Raw genomic sequence first — 12,689 nt, 5'->3', positions numbered from 1 at the left:
GAGTTTAATAATTACTTACAATTAATCATTCAAAATGAACAGCTAATTGGAGCTTGAAGTGAATTCTTTACTTGAAAAGCAAGTGAAAATATATAAAAATATTATATAAATATTTGATTAAACTCTAAACTAAAGTATTTCACTAGACATTCAAAGCATACACTAAGTAAACAGCCCTTACAGGTTGGATTCATTAATGCTTGCTAGGTGCAACTATACACTTTTCCTACTTTCCTTTTCCTTTTATATTCTTTGTGGTGCCTCTACACATGCACTTACACATGCTGTATGGCATCCTCAAAAAGCACCAGTTTCATGGCTGCGTTCAGCTCATTGTAGCTCTCTAGCGCCTCCTCCAGGATGTTCCTGAGCGTGTCCCACTCTGTTACTGGCATGTAGCGGGACTCCTCAACCCCCTGGGTGAAGTGGCAGAATATGAGGGGCTGCTGCAGCAGGATGTGGTCCTCTACCCCCTGAAAAGAGAAACAGAAACTTAATCTCTTTGGACATGAAAGGGACAGCAGCGTGACATAGTGGTAAGGAGCAGGACTCATAGCCGAAAGGTTGCTAGTTGGATTCCCTGTTGAGACACTGCTGTTGTACTGCTGGGCAAGGTACTTAACTCATAATTGCCTCAGTAAATGTCCAGCTGTATAAATGGATACAATTGTAACCTACTGTAGGTAAGTTGCTCTGGATAAGAGTGTCTGCTAAATGACGATAATGTGATGTAACATTAGATGTCATTACTTGGCTACTGCAGCTCGACCTAACCAGCATCGCATCAGAAACAAAACAAAGCAGAGGCAAATCCATGCCTTCCCAAAGCAGAGACAGATCCTATAACTGTCCTCAGTGTGTGCCTTAAGGGAAAGCTAGAATCATGAACACTGAAAGGTCCCTATGATGTACTGTACCTCGAAGTGCTTGCGTGCAGCATCCAGCTGCAGTTTGTGGAACAGCTCACGGTCTTTGGCCTCCACCAGCTTGTCAGAGTACACCCTGCTGGTCTCGTGAAGCCACAGTTGGACCAGGTCGGTGTCCCGCCTCAGACACTCCATAGTGGAGAAAAGGAGACCCTGAACAGGCACCAGTGTGGAATTATTTTTCAGAGCTCCAACTAGGGTATTGCAAGTTAAAATCTTGTGTGTGGCACTGCTGTTGAAGGCTTGTATAAAGTAATTAACCTAAATGGCTTCTGTACATTATGTACAAATGTGGGCTCTACCATTCACCCTAAATCAGGACATCTGCTATATGTAAGTAACAATGAACACAAAAATTACATGACTTGATGAACACCACGATCATTCAGGTGTTTCTGGAAGAACCTGGAAAACTGTTCCTCACTCCCTGACATCAACAAAGATACACTTGACATTTGCCTCAGCAAATCCACACCTGGAAGATGTTAGAGAGGTCACGGAGGTTGAAGATGTAGTGGAACTTCACAGCGGTGGGCAGAAAGTTCTGGACCATTCTGTGGTGGAGCCATATGGAGGCTTGGATCACAGCCCCACTTGTTCTGAGCACTGCAGGACTAAAATGGTGCTGCTGGAGGTGGAAGCCTAGGATCTTACTGTAGATGGAGTCCAGGGCTTCTGGGGATGGGAAGTTCACAGCGAACACAGAAAAGTGTCTCTGTGGAGACAGAGGAACATCAGCATTGTCTGATTAAGTGCAGAAAATTACTCCTCAGATAACAGTACTGGTTGATAGTTGACCAGTTAGCACTTTAGCAGTTTTCATATGGTGCTGAACACAGGGTGGATTGCATTTTTAAAACATAGATTTTGGGGAAACAACCCAATTATTTTAAGGACAATACATAACTTCATACATGAGCAGCCTCCATTTATGAGGTTTTAGTCCTGCCAATCTGCTAAAGAGAGGCTCCTTACCTGGAGCCTGGGGTTGATTGTGAAGCTCCCAGCTGTTGGGTTCATACAGGCAACATACTGACAGTTGTGGACCTCTTTGAGAGATAATTTCTGTCTGTCATACCTACAACAAAAAAATCAGCACAAACCACAACACATGCCTTAAGTGTGCTTATGTCCCACATAATGCCTACCTAATACACGGTTTTAAATCATGGCATCTCACTGTGAAATTGGCTTTTTATATTTTTGTCCAACAAGATTAGCATGTTAACTGTGCCTGAAACGGGAGGCTCAATATCTCCTTCCTAGAAGACAGGAGCTAATACTTAGTTGCCATGAGACTAAGCTGAGCAACAAAGAAACTTTTTCTGTTTTCTCATGCAATACTATTGCAATTCCCATATTGATGTGCAGACACAACATCAGAAAGGGAATGCAAGAAAATACTACCACGCCCTCCACGTCTTCATTGCTCCAAACAATATGTCACAGATTTTCCAGGGATATGCAGTCAGGGGGCATTTCTGTGAAGTCATTTCTCTAAGTGGTAACTCTTCCCAGCTCTGTGGTTTTCGGTCTAATCGCAGACATGAATGTCATGCTAAACAGCGAGGCTTTTTGCAGTTCCATCTCACCTTAAAGCTTCCTCTGTGTACCACAGCATGCTAATGTAGAAGGAGCATTTCATATACACCTACAAATGCTGCACTGAAGGTTGTAAGCCCTCACCAGTGTCTGTAGTCCAGGTGTTGTCGGATGAGAGTGTGAGGTTGGACTGTCCCATAGCCGTCCACTGCTGGCATGTTCATATCGTCGATGAAGTAGATGAGTTTCCGGTTCCCTGGGGGACCATAGTTTCTGCCAGCTTTTTTCTCCAGGGGCTTTTCCAGCACCTCTGAGTTATGGAGATATAAACCAGATGGCCTCAGACTTACAGCAGTCACCACTGATACACCATCTCTATGTCATGTCTGTGTATGTAGCGTCTGCCACGCTCTATATATAAGGCCTGGGTTTTCTGTCATGAGGTACAGCACAGTAATTCAGAAGGCAGCTATGGTGGATCTATGAGAAACAAATTCTACAGTCAGATTTAGGCTGGAAGTACCAAGCACTTATATTGCTTTGTGAGTGCCATTGACTTGGTATACGCTAAGCATATCCTGCTTTACATTTTCCCTGGGCAGTATTTTCTCATAGAACCATCCAAGTTGCATTTTAAAATCACAGTGCTTCATCCCAGAGTGGAAAGTTTATTTCCTTCCAGGTAACTTCAAATTAATTTCAAAGTCCACTTAACAATTGTGAGGTAATTTACTGAGGGTCTTTTTCAAAGAACAGCAACTTGTGCCCTTTAATATTGATTCAAAATACATATTTCCTCTCTGTTCTGTGGCCCCGAGGAACATATTACACTCACTCTGCAGCATGGCGGATGTGGTGTAGTAGTTGAAGGGCACACGCGTCACCATGTAGCTCTCAGACAGATTGCAGAGCTTGTCCCCCACCAGGGCAGTCTTCCCCACTCCAGCGTTCCCCACCAGCATCAGTGGCTGATTCCTCTCCACCAGCAAGTCCACGAAGTACCGCAAACGCACGGTCTCTGAGGTGTGGACTAGAACTGCCTGTGACCACAGTAACACTGGTGATTACTATGAACATGCTGGTAATTTATACTATGTTCATTGCCTTCTGCCCACAGGTTTCATATGTTTTATGTATTCACACAGCACAACAATCTGCGTCTATCTGAGATGCAAAGGTGTGGCCTGAGAACAGTACTGTGAGCCTGGGGACAGAACAGTGCCCTGCTGACAAGTTCTTCAGTACGTGGTCTTCTAAGGGGCATGTTGTGAAACGTTCAGAGCCATCGGCAGGACTTTTCTCCGTACTCTGACCCTGAAACAACCTCTTTGGGTGCAGGGTCGTACCGAGGGCAGGATAAGCCTGCAGCAGAAAACTTAAGTGACCCTGTGGAGAGGACACTCCCATGAAGAAGAAAGGCATGAAAACATGACTGACACCTTGTTCTGTTTTCAGCTGCTATAATGGAAACTGACAATACTTAATCAGTGTTAGTTACAGGGCAAACGATGGAAAATGTAATGTCCAAATACACATAGTAATATCCTGAGGGATCCTTTTACTGCAACCGAAATATCTACTTTGTCTCAGAGATCGGCAACCTGGACAGTGGTGATGGGAGGGTGTAGCTTCAAGAACCTTGAAATGTATGTGTGACTACTAGACTCTTTATTGTAAAGCGCTATGAGAACCTTGATAGGAAGAAAGTGCTGTATAAATGACATCCATTCTATTCCATATGTAACCTCATTTTATGTGAAGCAATGCATATGACTTCATGCTTTGAAGTACCTATGGCCCCCTCTTATAGCTTGGGGGAAATCTGTTTCTGGCTGCTGCACTCAAGTTGCTAGTCCTGACCTTATGTTCCTCCCTTCTTTTTCTTCTGTTTACCTGCAGAGACGTGTCTGCCTCCATTTCAAACGTGGGCACACGGTCACCCCAGGGCAGGAAGCGCCTGGTCAGTGGGTCCAGGCAGTAATCAAACACTGACCCCTGTGCTGGGAACTTGACTGCTTTCATCTCTTTCATCCACCATTGGCTGAATTCAACCCGGTAGTCATGGAGCTGGGAGCAGGGGGGAAGAGAGATGTGAGGTCACTGGCTGCATCATGTGGAGTATGGGGGAGGGGGGTGGTCTGCAATGATCAACAGCTTGAAAATATATCATTGAAAATATATCATTTTCCAAATCCAGCTCATTAGGATCTATATGACCGCCCTGGTAGTTGATTACTGAGTAAATGAGCTAAGGGAAAGAGCAATTGTGAACATTCGAAAGTGTACATTTCCAGTTTATTATCATGCTAAAATCCAACATTACTATCAGAATTCACTAGATCCAACAGTTGTATCCAGGATAACTATCATGATGTGGAACCCCTTCAGCTGTTTTTTGTACTCAGACCTGTAGTGCAGTGATTATACTCAGAATAACTCAAGCAACCGTAGGGTGGAGTACCTGGTCCTGGTACAGTGCTCCGCCAAAGGCCCAGACACAGGCGAAGGCAAAGTACGTCTCGTAGATGTCCCGTGGGGAGTCAGGGGGGATGTTCTCTGGGATGAGGAGACAGTCCAGCAGGGAGCAGAGAGTCTGTAGGGGCAGGAGGGCATGTGAGCTAGGCCAGGTGAGACAGTGAAAACTGTGGGAGAGCATGAGGGCTTTCACACAGAAATCAAGGCATGGAAAAAAACCGAACACCCAACCCACATATAAGCAATGCGTCTGACCGTGGGTGCAGGGCAGGGTTTATACTGTGCCTGTTTTATGCATTGCACATGTTCTATAGTGGTCTCTGAGTTGGGGTGTATTAGGCACCCTCACAATGCTGATGATAGGAACATGGTGAGGGTGTGTATTGGGGTGGGGGAGGGGGGAGTGATGTACCTGCCAGTTTGTGGGGTGAGGATGACGTACCTGCACCATGCTGATCTCTGGGATGGGGGTGATGGTCTTAAAGGAGCTCCTCAGCTGTTCCAGACAAGGAGGGATGTACTTATCAAATAGGATGGTGAGGTTGGCCCTCTCTGATTGGTGGGGTCTGGTGTCAATCCAGCTGGCCACAAACCTGTCAAACACAAAAAGAACCACAACACAAACAGACATTAAACTCTTTAAATTTGTAGTGAGAGACATGTCTTAACAAGGTGTTGTATGCACCAAAGGACAATTAAAATAAAAGTATAAAGTGACTATTACCATTTGCTTACAGATGCCTTTCTCCTGAGCAACTTATAGTTTTACATCAGTAACAGGTTATGATTCTACACTAGTTTATTACTGAAGCAATTCAAGTTGCCAACGTTTCCTTAGGGTACCACTAAAGTGCATAACTCAGAATTTTGACCCTGTCCTGGAACCAAGGAGGTCTACTCACAACTTGACAAAATGTGTTTTGTACTGACATAATGGAATCACTTAAGTCATGATTACAGGTTTAGAAGTAGATCTCTTTAGTCTCAAACCCTATACCCTTACACATTTAGAATCCTGATCTCTTTGTCTTTGATCTCGGTGTGAAGTCAAACGTGAAGTCAAGCCCCAAGGAAACGCCTTCTTAAATCAAAGCATTACCTCAGTAACACACATTACTGAGAGTGCTGGAAAGCAGATGTACAAATGACCTCCACAGACAGATACTAATGATGTTTCCTTGATGGATCACCCAGCTAATAATCTTCAGCAGGGAAACAAGTTCAGGTAATTATTAAGATGACATTCTGTGATCTCACAAGTTACACCCCTCAAGCCAACTACACACTTTTAGTGTTAGTGCACCTCTGGGGTTAAATCTTCAAAGAGGAATGTTTATTTAGTCCAGGTAACCTGTGCTTTTTCACACCATAAAAACTTTAACCTCATGACAGTCTTACCTTTACAGGCATTGTTTTCATCTCATGTTGACATTTTTCATTCAATTCTGAACCATGTGAACATATAACAAGTTGATTAAGTTTCTGTTGACACCATAGAGTGAAGTTGACTATTCTGGCAAATCTGTGACTAGTTTTGGCTCCTAAATAAAAAGATGATTCAGTGCCTTTTGTTATTCCTGACAAAGAAAGTAAGTATATTGTCTTGGCAAAAATATAAGAAATCAAAAAATGAAAATCTCTGGCAGGTCTTTGCAGATTTGAAGCACCAGGCATGTACATAATATTCAGCTAGAGGATGGGTTTAATATTGAAACCCATCCCTGAGCAGTAAGCTTTGATCTTAACACTTTCCAACTGTAAGTGACCAAATTAAAAGTGTCACTTTTTTTGTTAGTTACAAACCATCATGACTTTGGCAGTCACCAAATTGAACAAAAAACATTCTCAAAGTACATATCTAAATGGTACAGTTGTTTTGGTGTACTAGCAAGAAGCAAGGCTTATAACCTAAAGGTTGCCAGTTTGATTACCAGCTGAACCACTGTTGTTGCACCATTGGAGTAAATTACTAAATCCAAATGGCCTCAATAAAAATCCAGCTGTATAAATCCAGCTGTATTAGTCACTCCCACCATGAAGGGGGCAGGAACTACCATGTGCTATCAATGAATGAATCATATAAGCCAATAAAAAGACTGATTGCTGTAAATCAGGGGGTCTCTCATGATAATACTTGATAGCCCTGCTCATTTCCAGCTTTACCTCTGATGCTGGACCATTTTTTAAATTTTATTTAACCAGGAAAGTCCCACTGAGATAAAGAATCTCCTTTGCAACATAGACCTGGTCAAGAGGCAGCACCACAAACAATAAATACTAACCCAAAATATACAAATAACAAGTGTACAAATAACAAGTGTGAAACACTGTCATTACAGCACTCAAACCGGGAACAAACATGATAGGTATGAGGTGACTCACGGGTTCCAGCCCAGGTCCTGAGGGTTAACATAGAGGATTCCTGCCCTGGAAACAGTGGCGGGCGTGGCTGTTCTCAGGTGGCTGATCTCGAACACCAGCCTCATGGAAGGGGTGAGGGGGATTCGTTCGTTGCTAGCCAGCGTCAAGACCTAAGAGGCAGAGGGAGGGCTGCTAGTGAAGCACATCTTCTGATATTCTTACATTGAACTGTTTTCAGGCTGTAGAATACTGGCCTCATTCTAAAGATAAAGCCCTAAAGATAGAGCTTCCTATTTTGACTTACACTTTCACACACTGCCTCATATTTGGTCAAAATAACAAGATACATAACTATGTGGAAATTTCCAACAGTCTGCATGTCTCAATACCCTCTTCATTTCTGCTGAGCCCCAAGGCTTCTTCAGAAGGTCCAGCATCATGCAGATCCCATAGGCTCACCTTGTTATCATCCATCACGGTGTTGAGAGACTCAATCCACATGGGATCAATATCCCCATCCAGAACAATCCACTTGGGTCCATGGTGTGAGATGTTGGCCTGCTCTCTCATCAGGGAAGATAGGAGACCTGACACAGAAAGAGTACTTCTTGAGTTCACAAAGAAAATTCAAAGCAGCAAAAGTAAAATTAGATTACTGATTGGGTGTTTATCAGGGTCCTCAATTCAAATGTATTAAAAAAGAGCATAAACCTTATTCATTTCTAAGGAGAATCAATTTGTCAGTAGCAGTATATGAACATTGAACCCCCCCCCCCCCCCCCAAAAAAAAAATACTTGTACTGGTTAAACCATAAAATATCAAAATATAACAATAAACAGGGTATTGCCACCATCATCAAGCCTGATTCCAGTTGGTTTTGATGCTCTGATTCTGTTTGTCAGATGCAGTCTTACAGCGACAGATCTACACATTGATAAAGATGTCCTGATACATACATTCTGCAAACAGTTCTGTTTCCCTCACCATCTTTCCACTCCCGTGTCGCTGGGTGGATGAAACCGAAAAGCTCGTCCGTGCTCACCGCCTTCGGGTTCAGGTCACTCCAGACCGGCTTCCTCTTCAGGTTAGAGTAGGTTTTATTCAGGGTTTTTAATATCTGTCGGGCAGCAAGAACAAGGGGGCTCTTTAGATTCATCCATTGGTGAGGTGACTGTAGCTGTCACGTTGTAGCAATGGGAGAGATGTGTTAGTGATACGCACAGGCATGTGCAATACTGGGATTCAATCCATTTATAGTTATGTATTTACACAGTTACTTGAAGGATGTTGTTCATTGAGGAATAACTGCATGTTTACTGTACAATTATTATTGATCATGTACATCTAATTAAACCTGACATTAGTTTTGAGCTCCCAAGAAAAATATATCTAAGAAGCCCAATGGAAAGTTTATAATATCAATGTGCAATACACAGTTTTTAAAGTAAACTGCCCTTACTAGGCAGACTGAGAAATTTGTGGTACATCAACCAAAATGCTACCCCTGGGTTTTAGTTTCTACCAGAACAACCTCAATACGTAGAGCAATGTATGTGCTGCTGGACCAGGACATAACTGCAAGAACTCAAAACCTACCTGGCTTTTGCCTGTTCCTGCACTTCCTACCACAAACACAGAGTGACGTACAGCCAGAAGTTCCTCCAGTTGGACGACCTGACCAGAACACAGTCATATTATAGGACACATATTCAACAGGGTTGATTCACCCACCATTCCAATGGCTCCATAATATTGAACTATATGACACTTAATAGTAATATGTATACAATATGTACATGATATCATATCATATAAATTATGTTACATGATAAAATACCAGGCACCAATGGAATATCTGCAAGGTCTGTTTGAGAACTTAGTATTCAACATATCCAATGGTGCCAATATATGAAGGGAGATCACACTGACCCTACAAACTGCAGATCAGTGTGGGTAACATTCATGTTGTGCAACATTGGAATCCATCAGTGGGAAGAGGGTATTCTTGGTATTTCAGTATTTAAAATATTTAAAAGGATGAATAAACTCAAATTTTGCCAAAGGAACCAGTGGACACAGAATTTGTCATTTCACATTAGAAATGACAAATTCAAATAGAATTATTAATGCACAGTTATAGTTTCACTCTAGTCATACCATAATATTAATTTGCCTTCCATTTTTACATGGTAGTCTCGATTGATAGGGGAAAACCTTCTTAACATACATATATGAAGAAAAGCAGATATAGCCTATAGAGGTGTGAACCACAAGTCTCAAACCACAGTTCCCCCCCCCCCTTCCTGCTGAGCTTATCTTTTGTTGACTAAATTATGTCCCCAGGCCCTCATGGCCTTAGAGAATTACATCTCAGCCTGACCATAGTGGGACATAGCCATCTCCCTGGGGTCCTCTCAGTTGGAAATTTGCCTGACCAGAGATACAGAAAAAAGGGTGCTACTCACTCTTTCTTCTGTTAGACAACAGACAACAGACTTTGATATGCTACGTCAGTCTAAATAATTTTATAGATGCTACATAAATGCAATACATTCATATTATTATGTTATCCATATGAGCTTGAAGCATTACACAGCAACACAGAAACTTGTGCAACCTGCACTAAAACAGCAATATGACCACAGCTATACAAACACAATCAAAACAACTTACATTAGTTGCTCAGCTTTGTAGTTGCAAGCAATCTTATTCTGTAAACACTTCAATCTCAATTTCTCTTTCACCGATTGATTTTCACTAAAGAAATTATTACCTAGTCAAATCTGATTTCAACAGTCTGTAGAAATAAGCCTTCATGTTCAACACAACAGCTGTTCACTTTAATGCCTAGATTGGAGTGGGGGGAACATGAAAACACAGCTGTTTCTAGGAGACATGTCCCCAGTGGGTCACAGACATAAACACACCTAGTCCAGATCTTTTTACTATAGGAGTAAATGCTCTGATTCATTTAGAATTTATGAACACTAAAATCTAACTGAAATGGGTGTAACCCAATTTATTGTAAGTGTAAAAATGATTACATGACTTATAAACCAAAAACTTCAAAGACTACCTTTATATTTTGGGGTTGAATGCAGCTGGCTGAACCTCAACTCGAGGAGCATACTTTTTCAGCTCATGAAGCCTGGAAAAAGTTCAGTAAATATTTTCACAGCTGACTCATGTTGCAGACAAATTCTCTGGTGTGTCCCTCCTCTTTCATGTTCTAACTGATGTGCGCTTCAAAGCGTGCAGAACAGACGAAGCAGAAGAATGCTTCATTAATTGAGAATGGGATGGGACTGTGAGCAGGATGAAGGCTAGATGTGCCACGTGACCGAGGCTGTGTTTCCCTGGCTCACAGCTTGTGTGGCTACGGCGAGAGAATTATAATGAGGGCCAGTAACAGGAAAGCACCTGACAGCCGGCACTCCTGCCGAAAATAAGAAAGACCTGCAATCATAATGTGAAGGGGGAGGGGGTCTCTCACCTTGAGAACAAAGGTTTCCTCAGGCTGTAGGTGGAGCTCTATGGTTGTCCGCCTCACCGCCTGCTCAAACTCGGGGTCCCTCCTCCGCTGTACCTCCAGTGCTGGGAACAAGTCCCCAATAAGGCCCATGAAGATGGGCACGTCATCTGTCACAATCTTTGGCAGGTTAAAGTCTCTCAGGGCACGCATCAAAACCTATGACGCAACGGGGGGAGGGGGACCATCACGTCAGACAAACATTCAAGAGAAAGACGGTGGGGGCTAAGAGCCTCTAATGACATTCGGTTTGACAACAGGAACACTCAGTACAAGACTACTGTTTCATAACTCTGTAGCTTTACCAAGATAAACAAATTTATTTCTATTAGAATTATTTCTTTGCTACTCAAGAGCAATGTAGGCTGTTAATATTCTTTTTTGCCAGCAAAAATGCCGTCCTCTAACAAAAAGCGTAGGGTTGCTAAAACTGGTATCCTAGGAAAATTCTAAATTTGGCAATATAATTATTTCGTACTTTCACTGGTTGTATAAATCCCTTCCTCTGCTTCAAATGTGTGGAGAATGATGTAAAATGACTGCCAAGCTTCACCCTACTGGGTGTTACATATCGGTAGTGGGGGAGGAGAGTTTCCACCTCCACCACGAACATCACTGCAATCTGCTTTGAGTTCCTCGAAGTGGATGAACAGTGCTGTATAATTCAAATGATAACCATTTCTATTAGAATGCTGTTATCTATTTAGGGAAGCATTTTTACAGGAGCAAATGAGGTAGAACAAGTGGGCTTCACTCACCTGCTCCTCCGGACGGGTCTTGTCCTCTCTCTTTAACGTACCTGCCACCACCAGGACAGACTTGACTGCTCGTAAACCCCAGTCATAGTGGTCCTATGGAGGAGGAGGAAGGATCAATGGATTTCAGTCAACAGTCAAAAGTGTGTATCTTTACAGATCTGATCCATTTGCTGCAATGCATTTGGAGTGTTACTGCAAGATTCTATGGTTGTACCCCACTACTATTATTACCATCACAGCATCATCATACCATGCAGTCCAATAAATTTAAAGGCTAGGCTTGTATCTTTAGTTCAAAGCTATATCTGTTTGGTAAATACTTCATGACATTTTGACTGCCCTGACATTTTACAACTGAAACTAAACCCCTCTCTAATTCTACACTCATTTACAGACAGTGGAAAGGTTCTCTGCTGTCCCTCGTGTTCCAGGCAAATGGTAGGCTGTTGGAGGCCATTAGTGATTGCTTTGCCTCTGAAGTGTACAATCTCTACCTGTTTGGACAGCAGCTCTCGACAGAGTGTGTAGAGAGTGATGAACTTCCTGGCCAGGACACGAGCTTCCAGGAAGCCCTCGGCCACCAGCATGATCTCACAGATGAGCTGGATGTCAGGCACCACCATGGCGCAGGGCCTGAGAGAGATTGTAAGAGAGGACAAAGAGCAGGGTGAGGACAGCTGCAGAGGTGAACAGCCCAGAAGGTGGATTAGAGCAGAACCGAACCCACCTGAAGAGGGCTTTGAGGTTCTCAGGCAGCTCTGTTCGGCCCGCATAGCCAGGGTTCATGGTGATGAAGATCCCCACAGAGGACTTCAGAGCAATATCCTCCTCCAGGAACATAAACCTGTGGATGACGATGGAAAACCAAATGGTAACAATCAGTATAAGGGTAGCAGCTATTTTCTCAACCACTGTATCACACTGCCACACTGTTTAGTAATCAAACCCACTAGAGTACTGGTCTGTAATGGACAAAATAGATACCCATCAGCCAGGCCCAATACAATACTCCATATGTTTGGTATTTTTGCAACTATTATGCTACTCATCAATTAGGCCATTTATTCAAATATAATGTTAAAATGAAATCCAGATAT

The 12,689-nt window shown here is 42.8% G+C and overlaps 1 protein-coding gene across 1 annotated transcript in view; it reads right to left on the bottom strand.

Annotated features, from left to right (window-relative positions):
• The window catches only part of LOC118784276 (dynein heavy chain 11, axonemal), a 69,346-nt gene that overhangs the window by 31,989 nt on the left and 24,668 nt on the right, over positions 1-12,689 (bottom strand). Inside the window, exons 35-51 of the mRNA XM_036538424.1 lie at positions 12,320-12,436; positions 12,087-12,225; positions 11,593-11,685; positions 10,799-10,993; positions 8,902-8,979; positions 8,290-8,422; positions 7,764-7,891; positions 7,326-7,474; positions 5,386-5,536; positions 4,930-5,061; positions 4,362-4,535; positions 3,304-3,508; positions 2,613-2,778; positions 1,902-2,004; positions 1,402-1,641; positions 918-1,079; positions 280-473 (exon numbers count right to left, since the gene is read on the bottom strand). Of these exons, the coding sequence (XP_036394317.1) occupies positions 280-473; positions 918-1,079; positions 1,402-1,641; positions 1,902-2,004; positions 2,613-2,778; positions 3,304-3,508; positions 4,362-4,535; positions 4,930-5,061; positions 5,386-5,536; positions 7,326-7,474; positions 7,764-7,891; positions 8,290-8,422; positions 8,902-8,979; positions 10,799-10,993; positions 11,593-11,685; positions 12,087-12,225; positions 12,320-12,436 (2,559 nt within the window). The remainder of the gene's footprint in view (positions 1-279; positions 474-917; positions 1,080-1,401; positions 1,642-1,901; positions 2,005-2,612; positions 2,779-3,303; positions 3,509-4,361; positions 4,536-4,929; positions 5,062-5,385; positions 5,537-7,325; positions 7,475-7,763; positions 7,892-8,289; positions 8,423-8,901; positions 8,980-10,798; positions 10,994-11,592; positions 11,686-12,086; positions 12,226-12,319; positions 12,437-12,689) is intronic.

This window comes from Megalops cyprinoides, chromosome 10 (genome assembly GCF_013368585.1).
Source record: "Megalops cyprinoides isolate fMegCyp1 chromosome 10, fMegCyp1.pri, whole genome shotgun sequence".
Classification (NCBI taxonomy): Eukaryota; Metazoa; Chordata; class Actinopteri; order Elopiformes; family Megalopidae; genus Megalops; species Megalops cyprinoides.
This window is presented reverse-complemented; position numbering and strand designations above follow the sequence as displayed.